The sequence below is a fragment of the Ochotona princeps genome, chromosome 13 (assembly GCF_030435755.1).
Source record: "Ochotona princeps isolate mOchPri1 chromosome 13, mOchPri1.hap1, whole genome shotgun sequence".
Lineage (NCBI taxonomy): Eukaryota > Metazoa > Chordata > Mammalia > Lagomorpha > Ochotonidae > Ochotona > Ochotona princeps.
The window spans coordinates 64,283,745-64,296,213 of NC_080844.1; the positions used below are offsets into that span (position 1 = coordinate 64,283,745).

Here is a 12,469-nt window from a genome sequence, read left to right on the forward strand (position 1 = left end):
CCCATAACCCCTTATCACTGTGTCCGCTGGCCAAGCAAAAACCTGGTATGTATGTAGTGTCCTGTTTATCTTTTATTGAGGGGTTTTGTTTTTTATGTTGCTGAACTCTTTAAAATCTGAACAGGGCTTGGTTTCATGGGTTCTTGTGTAGTTACTCATTATTTGTACCTATGTTTTCTTTTTTTTTTTAAAGATTTTTTTTTTTTATTACAAAGTCAGATATACAGATAGGAGAGACAGAGAGGAAGATCTTCCGTCTGATGATTCACCCCCCAAAGTGAGCACAGCGGCTGGTGAATCAATGCACGGATGATCTTCCTCTCTGTCTCTTCTCTTCTCTGTATATCTGACTTTGCAATAAAAATAAGTAAATCTTAAAAAGTAAAAGCCAGTCTGGCATGGTCCACCTCACCTTGGCATTTGCCTGGGTGTTGTAGCCTAGCCCGGCCAATATCCAATTCCAGCTCACGCTGGTGGGGGCTGCAGCCTAGCCCAGCCCAGCTGGCCCCCAGTCCTGGCCCTCATGTGAACTGGCTTGTGTTGCTGCCTAACCTGGTCCGACTCACACTCCATTCTGGTGCGTGGATTTGCCAGCGGGTGATGTGAACTGGCCCAGCCTGGCTCGACCCCAACCTGAGCCAAATGTGGGCTGTTGGGTACTGTTCCCTGCCTGCTCTGGGCTGCTCCCTATCATGGTTCTTGTGCTCACCTGCAGGGACTGTGTCCCGACAGAGAAGTTCCCCAAGCTCCTCCATCCTTCCCCAGCCTTTCCCAATGCCAGATCTCGTGACACTGGGGGGTCCGCGTTCCAACCCTACTTAGTCCACCTCTTGTCCTAGCAGGAACAGTGGCCTTTCCTGACTGGCTCTCACCAATTCCAGTTTTTACTGTTGAGTGCTACAGCCCAGCCAAGCCTGGTCTGTAGCCAGACACAGCTTATGCATGGCTCAGCAGGGGTAGAGTCCTAGCCCAGCCCATCCTACACCTACCCTGGTTCTCACGAGCACCACTAGGTGCTGGAGTCCAGCCCAGTCAGCCCAGACCCAGCCCACACTTGTGCTGAGGACACTGCAGCCAGGCCCAGACTAGACAGCAGTCCCCATTCTGGCCTTCATACTTACCAGCACCCTCAGCTGCTTTTCCAGGCCACAAGCAGGGAGCTGGATCAAAGTGGTGCAGCCAGGACTTGAACTGGAACTCGTGGATTGCTGGCACTGCGGGTACACGTACTGGCACCATGTACAATGTTTAACTTAATAGCTCTGTGGAAATGCTTGTGTATGTCACAGTGTGTTTACTAGTGTTATTTTAAACACACTGTTACCACTGGGACACATTTCTTTTTTGTTTTAAGATTTATTTATTTTTATTGCAAAGTCGGATATATAGAGAGGAGGAGAGACAGAGAGGAAGATCTTCCATCCGATGATTCACTCCCCAAGTGACCGCAATGGCCGGTGCTGTGCCGATCCAAAGCCAGGAGCCAGGAACTTCCTCCACACGGGTGCAGAGTCCCAAGGCATTGGGCCGTCCTGAACTGCTTTCCCAGGCCACAAGCAGGGAGCTGGATGGGAGTGGAGCTGCCGGGATTAGAAGCGGCGCCTATATGGGATCCCGGCCAGTGCGTTCAAGGCGAGGACTTTAGCCACTAGGCCACGCCACCGGGCCTGGGACACATTTCTTAAAAAAAAAAAAAGAAAAGACAAAAAAAAGTAGGTATTAAAAAATGTAAGCCAGGGATACTGGAAAGCTGAGTTGGAAGGTCAGATGTCGGGATGGGTGCCATGGGGCATGGGGGTATGGGGGCTTGCCCTGCTGTAACGTGCAGGCTTCCCACTTGACCTCTGGAACGAGAGGTCTGAGTAAAGGGTCCACACTCACTATTTCCTGATGGTACCTCAATCCACACACAAACACCTTTATCTTACTCTGGGGCAAAAAGGTTCAGGGGCTACAGCAGAGTGGGTAAGACTATTATTTCCATTGAAGGAGATTTTAACAGCTTTGATTTTTATTGATTTGAAAGGCAGAGAGGGAGAGAGGTTCCAGGTTCCCGGCTTCCACTTGCTGGTTCGCTTCCCCAGATGGCCGCAATGGCCAGAGCTAGGCCAGGTGGAAACCAGGGTCTTCATTCCGGTCTCCCACCACAGACCAGGTGGCCGAGGAATTGGGCCATCTGCTACCTTCCCACAAGCATTAGCAGGAATCTGGATTGGAAGTGGAGCACTCAGGACTCAAACCGGTGCCCATATGGACACTGGCATTGGAAGCTATGACTTAAATCAGTTATGCCACAGTGCCAACCCCTGGAGGACTGTGTAGAGAATGCTTATTTTGCATACAAAATGTTGATATCTTGTTTGCAAATATATGAATTTGTTTTAAGCAGAACTGTACGCCTTGGTTCTCAGAGGGGAGGGAGGATGTGCATTCCGAGTTAAGAGCCTCCACTAGGGATTTCATTCAACAAAAGTCTTTGCTTTACAGTAGATGAATTTTTCTTTACCCTGAACTCCTGCTAATGGTTAATAATATTCCACATCTTACTGAGATTATGTCTGAAATAGTGATGCTGACAAACTGTCATTTTTTTTTTTTTTTTTAAGATTTTATTATTATTGGAAAGCCGGATATACAGAGAGGAGGAGAGACAGAGAGGAAGATCTTCCATCCGATGATTCACCCCCCAAAGTGAGCCGCAATGGCCGGTGCGTGCCGATCTGATGCTGGAAACCAGGAACCTCTTTCCGGGTCTCCCACGCAGGTGCAGGGTCCCAAATCCTTGGGCCGTCTTCAACTGCTTTCCCAGGCCACAAGCAGGGAGCTGGATGGGAAGTGGAGCTGCCGGGATTAGAACCGGCGCCCATATGGGGTCCCGGGGCATTCAAGGCGAGGACTTTAGCTGCTAGGCCATGCTGCCGGGCCCGACAAACTGTCATTTGTAAAAAGGATGTGTTTACTTGAAATTTAGAAGTGGGGAGGAGGGAAAGACTGAGAGGAGAGGACAGTGGTATCTTCCCTTCACTTTCCGTGGCCAGGTCAAAGCCAGGAACTGGGAGCTGCGTCTCTCCAGGTAGGTGCAGGGACCCGAGCACTTGGGCTGTCAGCTGCTGTGTCCCAGGCGCCTTAGGAGGAAGTAGACAAGCTAGGACTTGCACCAGCATGCTGATAGGTTACACCAGTGTCACAGGTGATGGTGTAAGGTGCTGCACCACGCAGCTAGCCCCAGCTGTGTCGCTTCTGGGTGTTGAAGGAGATACAGGGCCTGGCGTGATAGCTCAATGGCTAAACTCTCACCTCACTGACCAGGAGCAATAGCTTGGTGGCTAAAGTCCTTGTCTTGCACGCGCCGGGATCCCATATAAGCACCAGTTCATACCCTGGCTGCTCTACTTCCCATCCAGCTCCCTGCTTGTGGCCTGGGAAAGCAGTCGAGGATGGCCTAAAGTCTTGGGACTCTGCACCTGCGTGAGAGACCTGGAAGAAGCTCCAGGCTCCTGGCTCCTGGCTTCGGATTGGCTCAGCTCTGGCTGTTGGGACCACTTGGGAAGTGAAATCAACAGATGGAAGATTTTTCTCTGTGTATCTTCTCTAAATCTGACTTTCAATAAAAATAAATAAATTTTTGAGGAAAAAAAACAGGTGATATGTCCAGATGAAGGTCTCTTATTTGCCTCGCCCTGTCAGCAACTGTAGCTGTCAAATGAACATTTCTTCCCTGTAGAATGTTGCGTTGGCAGGTGTATCCTGGCAGCATTATCCCCAGTCAGAAGCTCGGGGCACGTCCATCCTCGTGTCCTTCAGGCTGTGGTCGCATTTGGAGGAAGCTGCAGTGAAGCCTGCACCTCTGAGCTGTGGCTTTGTGCGCGGCAGGTGGTAGATCTCTGCAGGAGCACGTGCTGAGCAGAACTGGGCTCAGCTCGGGGTCTGGAAGAGAGCCCGACGGGCAGCCTGCTGCCTGCGCTTCAGACCTGTTCCCACTGCTCATCTTCTCTGAGTTTCAGGGTCCGTTGGGATTTACCTTATGAATGTTTACTAATCATCTTCGAAAGGGTTAATAGATGTCCCAAATTGCGCGTCTGAATCCCAGGCCCAAGTTGGGATAGCCCACGCTAACACTGTGCTCACAGCTTTGTCCAGCTGATTCAGTGCTTGCAGGTAATGGTTTTTCCTACTATGTGGTGCTTGAACAGGTAGGATCGCTTAGGCACAGGACAGCAGCATGTTCCAGAAGGAATGCTACCAACTCTGGACGCATCCTACCTGGGCAGATGGAAACCACTCCTTCTCTGGTCTGCTTGGTTCCGAGAGTGAGTGTGAGAGCGTCCACCTTGGAAGGCCACTTCGCTGGTGTGCAGGCAACACCTGCCATCGTGTTGTTGGAGTTCAGGGAAAAGCTGGAGCTGTTTTATCATTGCCTGTGTCTTACTCGATTAATTGAAACATGTCTTGTCTTTCTATCTGCAGAAATCCACAACCATCAGCCTTGTTCAAAACTTTTTAGGTAAGCCACTTTCTTCTTTGTAGCTCTTAGTCTCTCTTCAAGGAGATAGACTGACTGATCGGTTGATTGCAGACTGGCATAGGTAACCCTGCTACATGGCTACAAACGTCAAGTACTCTTAGATTTGAAGACACCTACATCCGTGTATTTGTGGAGTTCTCTGCGTGCCTGGCACTGAAGCAGTGGTGTGGACTGTGTCTGAGTGACAGTACAAGTGTCCCCTCAGGCTGATCGTGAAGAGGAAGACAGAGCTTTCCTCATTCCCTGTGTTTGTGTTTGTTTAAATTACTGTATGCTGGGTCCATTTTAGACGTGGGAGAAATGTTCAGATGAGAAAGCGAGGAGGGAGACGAAGTCCAGTGGCAAGCAAACACCACCTGGCCCTTTGCCTGCTTTCTCGGTCCCAAGCCTTCCACCTGATGCCTGGTCTGATTTCAGCTCTGGTGGATGAGATGCCGAATCCTTACTTCTCCTTCCTTCCCACTGGGCCAATACCACCGTCCAGTGCTGCCTCCCCCTGGCCACCCCGGTCCCTGTCCAGTGCCCACCGTCCAGCACTGCCTCCCCCTGGCCATCCCGGTCCCTGTCCAGTGCCCACCATCCAGCGCTGCCCCCTCCCCCTGAGTCCCTGTCCAGTGCCAACCTTCCAGTGCTGCCCCCTCCCCTTGAGTCCCTGTCCAGTGCCTGCAGTCCAGCACTGCCTCCCCCTCTGCACCCCGGTTCCTGTCCAGTGCCCAACATCTAGCGCTGCCCTCTCCCCCAAGTCCCTGTCCAATGCCCGCCGTGCAGTACTGCCCCCCAGTCTCCGTCTAGTGTCCGCCATCAGCGCTGCCCCCCCCAGTCCCTGTCCAGTGCCAGCCGTGCAGCGCGGCCCCCTCCCTCTGAGTCACTGTCCAGTGCCTGCCATCCAACACTGCCTCCCCCTGGCCACCCCAGTCCCTGTCCAGTGCCAACCGTCCGGCACTGCCCTCTCCCCCTGAGTCCCTGTCCAGTGCCCGCCATGCAGCACTGCTCCCCCCAGTCTTCATCTAGTGCCCACTGTCCAGTGTTGCCCCTTCCCCCTGAGTTCCTGTCCAGTGCTCGCCGTGCAGTGCTGCCCCCCCTTGAGTCCCCGTCCAGTGCCTGCCATCCGGTGCTGCCCCCCAGTCGCCATCCAGTGCCTTGATCATCATGGCCTGGCTACAGCTGCCATGCCTTTCCGCGTAGCTGGGCCTGCTAGGTTGTCTTTGTAGCTCTCATCCTGACTGGTTTCTTTTCATCTGGCCAAAACTTCCAGCCCCTCTGCACTCATAAGAATCCCTGCGGATGTGTGTCCTATTCACTTCCTGCACATGTGGCCCCTGCCTGGGTTATTGCAATGTTGCCTTCCTTCAGGCCGGCTGCCTGCAAGAGGAGCCGCAGGAGGCACTGAGAGCCTGGCTTCTTGTGGAGCTGGGAGAGGAGAGGCGGGGAGCCAGGCCCACTACTGGCAGTTCCTTTGATTGGCCCCACCCACTCACGTGTCTGGGCTTCTGCTAGTGCCTGCTTGGGCCACAGCGAAGGCCCAGCACTGGGGTGGACATGCCCCACCTCAACCTTCTTGGGATTTCTCAAGACGCTGGCAGAGCGTTAGCACACTGAACTGGTCTTAAGGAGTAGACTGGTAATTCTTTTTTTTTGTGTGTGTGTGTGTTAAAGATTTATTCATTTTATTACAGCCAGATATACACAGAGGAGGAGAGACAGAGAGGAAGATCTTCCATCCGATGATTCACTCCCCAAGTGAGCCGCAACGGGCCGATGCACGCCGATCCGAAGCCGGGAACCTGGAACCTCTTCCGGGTCTCCCACACGGGTGCAGTGTCCCAGTGTATTGGGCCGTCCTCAACTGCTTTCCCAGGCCACAAGCAGGGAGCTGGATGGGAAGTGGAGCTGCCGGGATTAGAACCGGCGCCCATATGGGATCCCGGGGCTTTCAAGGCGAGGACTTTAGCCGCTAAAGCAGAAACCTTAGGAATCAGCTGTCTGTTTCAAACTCCTTGTTATGCAAAAGAAGGAAATGGAGGCCAGCTGGGTAAAGTGCCTTGTCCCAACGGTATAATGAGAAGCATGGGGGGGCTGGAATCTTCAATTCCTGCTTCCCTTGAACTCTTTCCTGCCTTATAAGGCCTGGGTTTGTGGTGGTGGGAGAAGAGCAGGGAAAAGACATTCCTGAGACAGCAGTGATGGGGAGAGGCCTGTGTGTTGTTAGAGATGTGCACAGCCACCCTGGGGTGGATCCCTGGCGTGTTGGTCTTTTGGAAGTTAGCTGGTCAGGTTTGGTGCTAGTCAGACCTGGCTGTGTGATTTGATTCGGGCCTTATTACTTAACCCCAGTATCTTTAGCTACAGAATTGGTGGTAAAACTTGTTGAATTGTTGGGCTAAACTAATACTTCCCAGCTTTTTTTTTTTAATACTTCCCAGCTTTGGGGCAAGAATGGCATGAAACAACATGAGAAGGCCTACAGCTGAACCTCTCACTAATTCAACAAGTGTTCATTTCCCTTCATTCCTCAGAAGATAAACTGCTGCAGTATCATTTTTCATAAGCAATTGATACTTAGAAACAAAGAAAAGATGTCTCAGACATTTGAAACCACTCATTTTGTAATTACTTGTATTGGCACCTCCCTGTGTGGAAGTAATACCTTTTGAATGTAGCAGTCTCTTGAGTGTAAAAGATACTTTGTGTTCCTAAAGCCTGAGCCCTCCTTCCCTTTACCTATGGAAGACTTGCAATTATACCTCATTAGGGTTATACAGACAGCTAAGCACACCCCTGTCATAATACTATAATTTTAACAAGATATTTTTTCCCCCAAAACAGTTTTTATGACTATGCAAGCAAAGTTAATGAAGAGAGTTTGGACAGAATTCTTAAAGATCGGAGAAAGGTATGTTGGCGATTTGTGCCCATTCTGATTTAGAAATTATTTGTCATATTGCCTTCCAAACTTAAATAGAATGTAGAATGAGAGTTGATGTTTGTATTGTTAGTTTTGTTAAGTGGATTTCAAAGTAGATTGTAGAAATAAGACAATGTTTACAATTTATCACTAGAAACAAATTTAGTTACAGTATAATTTCATGATGTAAGAATTAGAAGACAAAGTAGACTTTAATTTGCAAAGTTAATAAGAGATTAATTGTTTTTGTCTTTGTACCTTTTAACTGAAAAACAAAGTTAAGTAAATATGTAATACACATGGATTCAGAAAAATATTTCTGAAAAACAAATGATAATGAAACATTTTTGGGCATGTTGCTCTTTCAAGTCAGAGTTAGTACAGATGGTTTTCCACAAGGTCATATGTTTATCATTTATCAGCATTTGAATATAATCTCCCATTGTAGATGGTAGGCAAGAGGGAGCAAAATTGAAGATGAACCACCTTTTTTGCTACACTACACATTTGTGTGATAATAAGTTTTATCATTTGGTTGGTGGCCTTTACTGTCCTGTGATACTAATTCCAGGAAAACAGATTGATGATTAAACCATCAGTTGAAAAGTGCCTATAAACATTTCTGCTTGTCAAAGAGATCGAAACCAGCTGCCTTTCTGATGTGCAGGACCTTCTTGGTACCACTAGGGGGTACTTCCCATGAGAAGGAAGACCAGGAAGTGTGCCAGGATGGATGAGAAGGAAGGAAAAATGACTGTATGGTACGTTGCGAGGTGGTGGCTCCTGGCACTAACCCATCTGCCCACCCACCTGGGCCGGGCTGTTCCAGCAGCCACAGGCATTACATGGTCCAGCTCTGATCTCTGAGTAATTCCCAAGAACCTTTGTTCTGGAACTTCCCAATATTCCATCCCTTACTCCATATGCCACTTTAAATCCTTGGGCAACTTTCATATTTTAGGTTGTGAATCTGTACTGTAATTTCTAACACTGAAATCTGCTTCATAAAGATTCTTCTAGAGTTTAGTTACCTAGAGCATGCTCTGCATGTCAGAGTATCAGAAAGTCTTCTTTAAGAAGCTGTCAAATACATATCTAATTTGAGAGGCAGAGAGAGCAAGAAAGAACGAGCACGAATGTTTCCAGCAGCTGTGGCTACACTGAGGCTAAGGCCAAAGCCAAGAGTTCAGAACTCAACCCAGATCTTCACACAGGTGGCCGGAGCGCAGTTCCGTGAGCCACACCACGCACCGTCCAGGGGCTCTGCTATGGGGTAGCACTTTTGCCTCACCAGGCCAAACCTCTACCCCAGGTTTCTAAATTTTAAGTGAGAAAAATGGAAAAAAGAAAGAATATGAATAGAAGATTCACAAGAGAAAAATCTACAAATGCCGAAGAAATAAATGAAAAGACATCTTTCTTTAATTGGGAAGCACAAATCAAAACATCAAACTACTTTACTTTTGTCCATCAGGTTGACAAAAAGATGTAAATAATTGATGACAGTGTTTAGCAAGATGGTGGTGGAAACTGGGGAAGTTCTAGTTCGTAGAATTTAAATTGGTAAAGATACTTAAGAGGGTAGTTTTTGCAGTGCCTGATTTATTTTTATTACAAAGTCAGATATACAGAGAGGAGGAGAGACAGAGAGGAAGATCTTGCGTCCGATGATTCACTCCCCAAGTGAGCACAACGGCCAGTGCTGTGCCAATCCGAAGCCAGGAGCCAGGAATTCCCTCCAGGTCTCCCACATGGGTGCAGGGTCCCAAGGCTTTGGGCCGTCCTCGACTGCTTTCCCAGACCACAGGCAGGGAGCTGGATGGGAAGTGGAGCTGCCGGGACTAGAACCGGCACCCATATGGGATCCCAGGGCGTTCAAGGCGAGACTTTAGCCGCTAGGCCACGCTGCCGGGCCCAGTGCCTGATTTTTTTAAGGTATGTTTTTTTGTAAGGCAGAGTTAGAAGGAGAGACAGACAGACAGACCTTCCATCTGCTATTGGCTCTCAGGGCCTGGGCTGGGCAGAGGCCAGGAGCCGGGTCTCCCCCACGTGTCAGGCTCAGTCACCTCAGCTTCCCAGGCGCATTAGCAGGAAACTGGATTGGAAGTGGAACAGCTGAAACTCAAACCAGTGTTCATATAAGGTCAAGCATCACAAGTGACAGTTCCAACTTCTGAGCTACAATGATAGCCCCACCGTATTTGATAAAGTTCATTTTCTAAATCGCCATGTGCCCTATAGCTGAAATAAATGGAGAAAAGAAGACTGTGCCATGCAGGGTTTTTCAGGTAGTGGAGCTGAATGGACATTCTGGAAGTGAAGCCACATGTGTATAACCAGCTAATTTTTGATAAAGCAAACCAAAATTAATCCAGGGAGAAAGGACAATCTCTTTAATAAACGGTGCTGGTAAAATTGATACATGCCTGCAGAAGAAAGAAACAAGACCTTATACAAAAATCAACCCTAAATGGATCAAGGATCTAAACGAATGACCCGGTACCATCAGATCACGGGAGGAAAGCATCTGGAACACCATGCAAGACATAGGCGTAGGCAGAGACGCCTGCGGGAAGACCCCAAAATAGCATGCAGCTAAAGCCAATCAGACAGATGGACTCAGTCGAGCTCAGAAGCTTCTGTGCCACAGGGGAAACTGGTCAGTAAAGTCAGCAGAATGGGAGAAAACATTTGCAAATTGCGTAACAGATGTAAGACTAACACCCAGGGTTTGCAAGGAACGCAGAAATCCAACAGCAGTAAAGCAGGCAGTCCAGGATGGGCAAAGGACATGGACAGATTGTTTTTCTAGGTTTTTCTTTTTCATTTTTGATAATTTTTACATATTTGATTAGGGTACAAAGGGTCAAAGGCTAGAGAAAAGTGGGTGAGACCATTGTTTTCACATTCTCTTTATTCCTTTCTGTATCTGGAGGGAGGGAGCAGATAAAGGGAGATGCCATACCCGGCCTCCCAACCATCCCAGGCTCCCCAGTGTGGGTCACACTCCAAGGGTCCTGCTCAAGAGGTTTTGTTAGTTCAGCAGTTCTGAATTGCTGCCAATCTCAGCACTTCAAGCATGATGAAATCTCTCCAGAATCCACTGGCTGACATGGTTCACCTTGGAGTATCCGTTTGCCCAGGAGACTCACTGCCAACACTTGGCTGGGCGGTTGATCGGTTTGTTCTGTCCTCCGTCCTCTGTTGTGGCACCAGGTGTCCTCTGCAGGCTCCAGTGGACTGCCATATCCTCCGTGTGCTTCTGGTTATGCTGTCCACTGCTCCGTCTAAGTCACTGAGGAGGCCCAGCTCTGACACCTGCATAGCACGGTCAGACCGTGGGACCTGCTCTTCTCTCCCTGGTTGGGAGTTCTGAGTCCAGTGGTTCAACTGGGGGAATTCCCAAAGAAACCTCATCTGAAGTGAACCCAGACCTGATTCTTGTGTTTGCATGGCAGTACAGGGTCTGGCACAGTCTCACCCAAATCAGCCTATGCACACAGTGGTGGTTACGATTACTGGTCAGTTCTGTTTCCATCTCTGTCTTCTACACAAACTACAGACTTGACCCGCATATAAACAATTGGGAGCTGCAGCCCAGTCAGAGTGACCTGCAGTAATTCCCATCAGGCCCGCCCCGTGCCCTGGTTTTTGTGCTTGCCAGTATGTACAGCAGACTAGTCCAGTCTGTCCCACATCCCATTCAGCTCTTATACATGTCAGTGGGCATTGAAACCCAGTTCAGCCCAACCATTCCTAATATTCAGCCCATATGCGTGCTGGCGGTGCCACTCTGTCTAGCTATGCCTGCCACTAGTCCTGGTTTCCATGCTCGCCAGTGGGAGTTGCAGTCCATCAGAGAGGTGCCCACTGTTTCTCTAAAGGGCTCACTCCCAGATCTTGAATTCTCCAAGTGGTTCTGCTGTTTAGCCTGACAGAGTTTGCCTTCCGTGCCAGCATCTGCTAACTGATGCTGCGGCAAAGCCCAACTAATCCACACCCACTTTGACTTATGCATGCACCAGTAGGAACAGTCAACCCAGTCTGGCTTTCCCTTGATCCAGCCCACACAAGGCCAACAGGTGTTGCAGCCCTGCCCTGCCTAGTCTTCCCCCAATCCCAACTCTCATGCTCACCAGTGGGAGTAGTGGCCCAGCAGGAGGGCCTCATGCAGCCCCACTCCGGGTTCGCTCCTCTCCCCCAGGTATCATGTTTGCTGGTTGGATGCTGCAGCACAGTCTGTCACAGCACGCCTCATCTCGGCATTTGCCAGTGGGTGTTGTAGCCTGGCCTGGCCCATTCCCAGTCCCAGCTCACGCTGGTGGTAGCTACAGCTTAGCCAGTCCATGCAGCCCCCAATATAGGCCCTCATGTGAACTGGCTGGTATTACAGCACGATCTGGCATGACTTACACACCATTTTGGCTCTCGGATTTGCCAGCGGGTGATGTGAACTGGCCCATCCTGGCTCACCCCCAACCTGAGCCAAATGTATGCTGGTGGGTACCATTCCCTGTCTGCTCTGGGCTGCTCCCTGTTGTGGTTCTTGCGCACACCCAGACACAGCTCACGCATGGCTCAACAGGGGCAGAGTCCTAGCCCAGCCCATCCTGCACCTATCCTGGTTCTCATAAGCACCAATAGGTGCTGGAGTCTAGCCCAGTCTGGCACAACCCAGACCCAGCCCACACTTGTGTTGAGGGACACTGCTGCTCTGTCCAGACCTGACTGCAGCCTCCACTCAGGCCCCCGTGGTCACCAGTGGGAATCACAACCCAGCCAAGGCATCTTCTTAGCTTCCCAACCAGGCCTCTTCCCAGCTGCAACATGTCCCTGCTCAGTCTGCTCCTGTCCCTTGTTCATGCAATCTGGTAGATGTGACAGCTTAGCCTGCCATGACCTTTACTCTATCCTGGATTTTGTGCTTGCCAATGGGCTAAGGTTTGCTCCGTTCTGCCCAGTCTGCCTGCTTCCAAAACCAACTCACATGCTTGCCAACGGATGGAGCTACTTTACCCAGCTTGCCTGCCCAACATCCA

General features: G+C 49.8%; 1 protein-coding gene across 1 annotated transcript in view; it reads left to right on the forward strand.

Annotated features, from left to right (window-relative positions):
* Positions 1-12,469, forward strand: part of ABRAXAS2 (abraxas 2, BRISC complex subunit) — a 34,496-nt gene that overhangs the window by 6,951 nt on the left and 15,076 nt on the right. The window contains exons 3-4 of the mRNA XM_058671440.1: positions 4,468-4,504; positions 7,352-7,418. Coding sequence (XP_058527423.1) covers positions 4,468-4,504; positions 7,352-7,418 — 104 coding nt within the window. The remainder of the gene's footprint in view (positions 1-4,467; positions 4,505-7,351; positions 7,419-12,469) is intronic.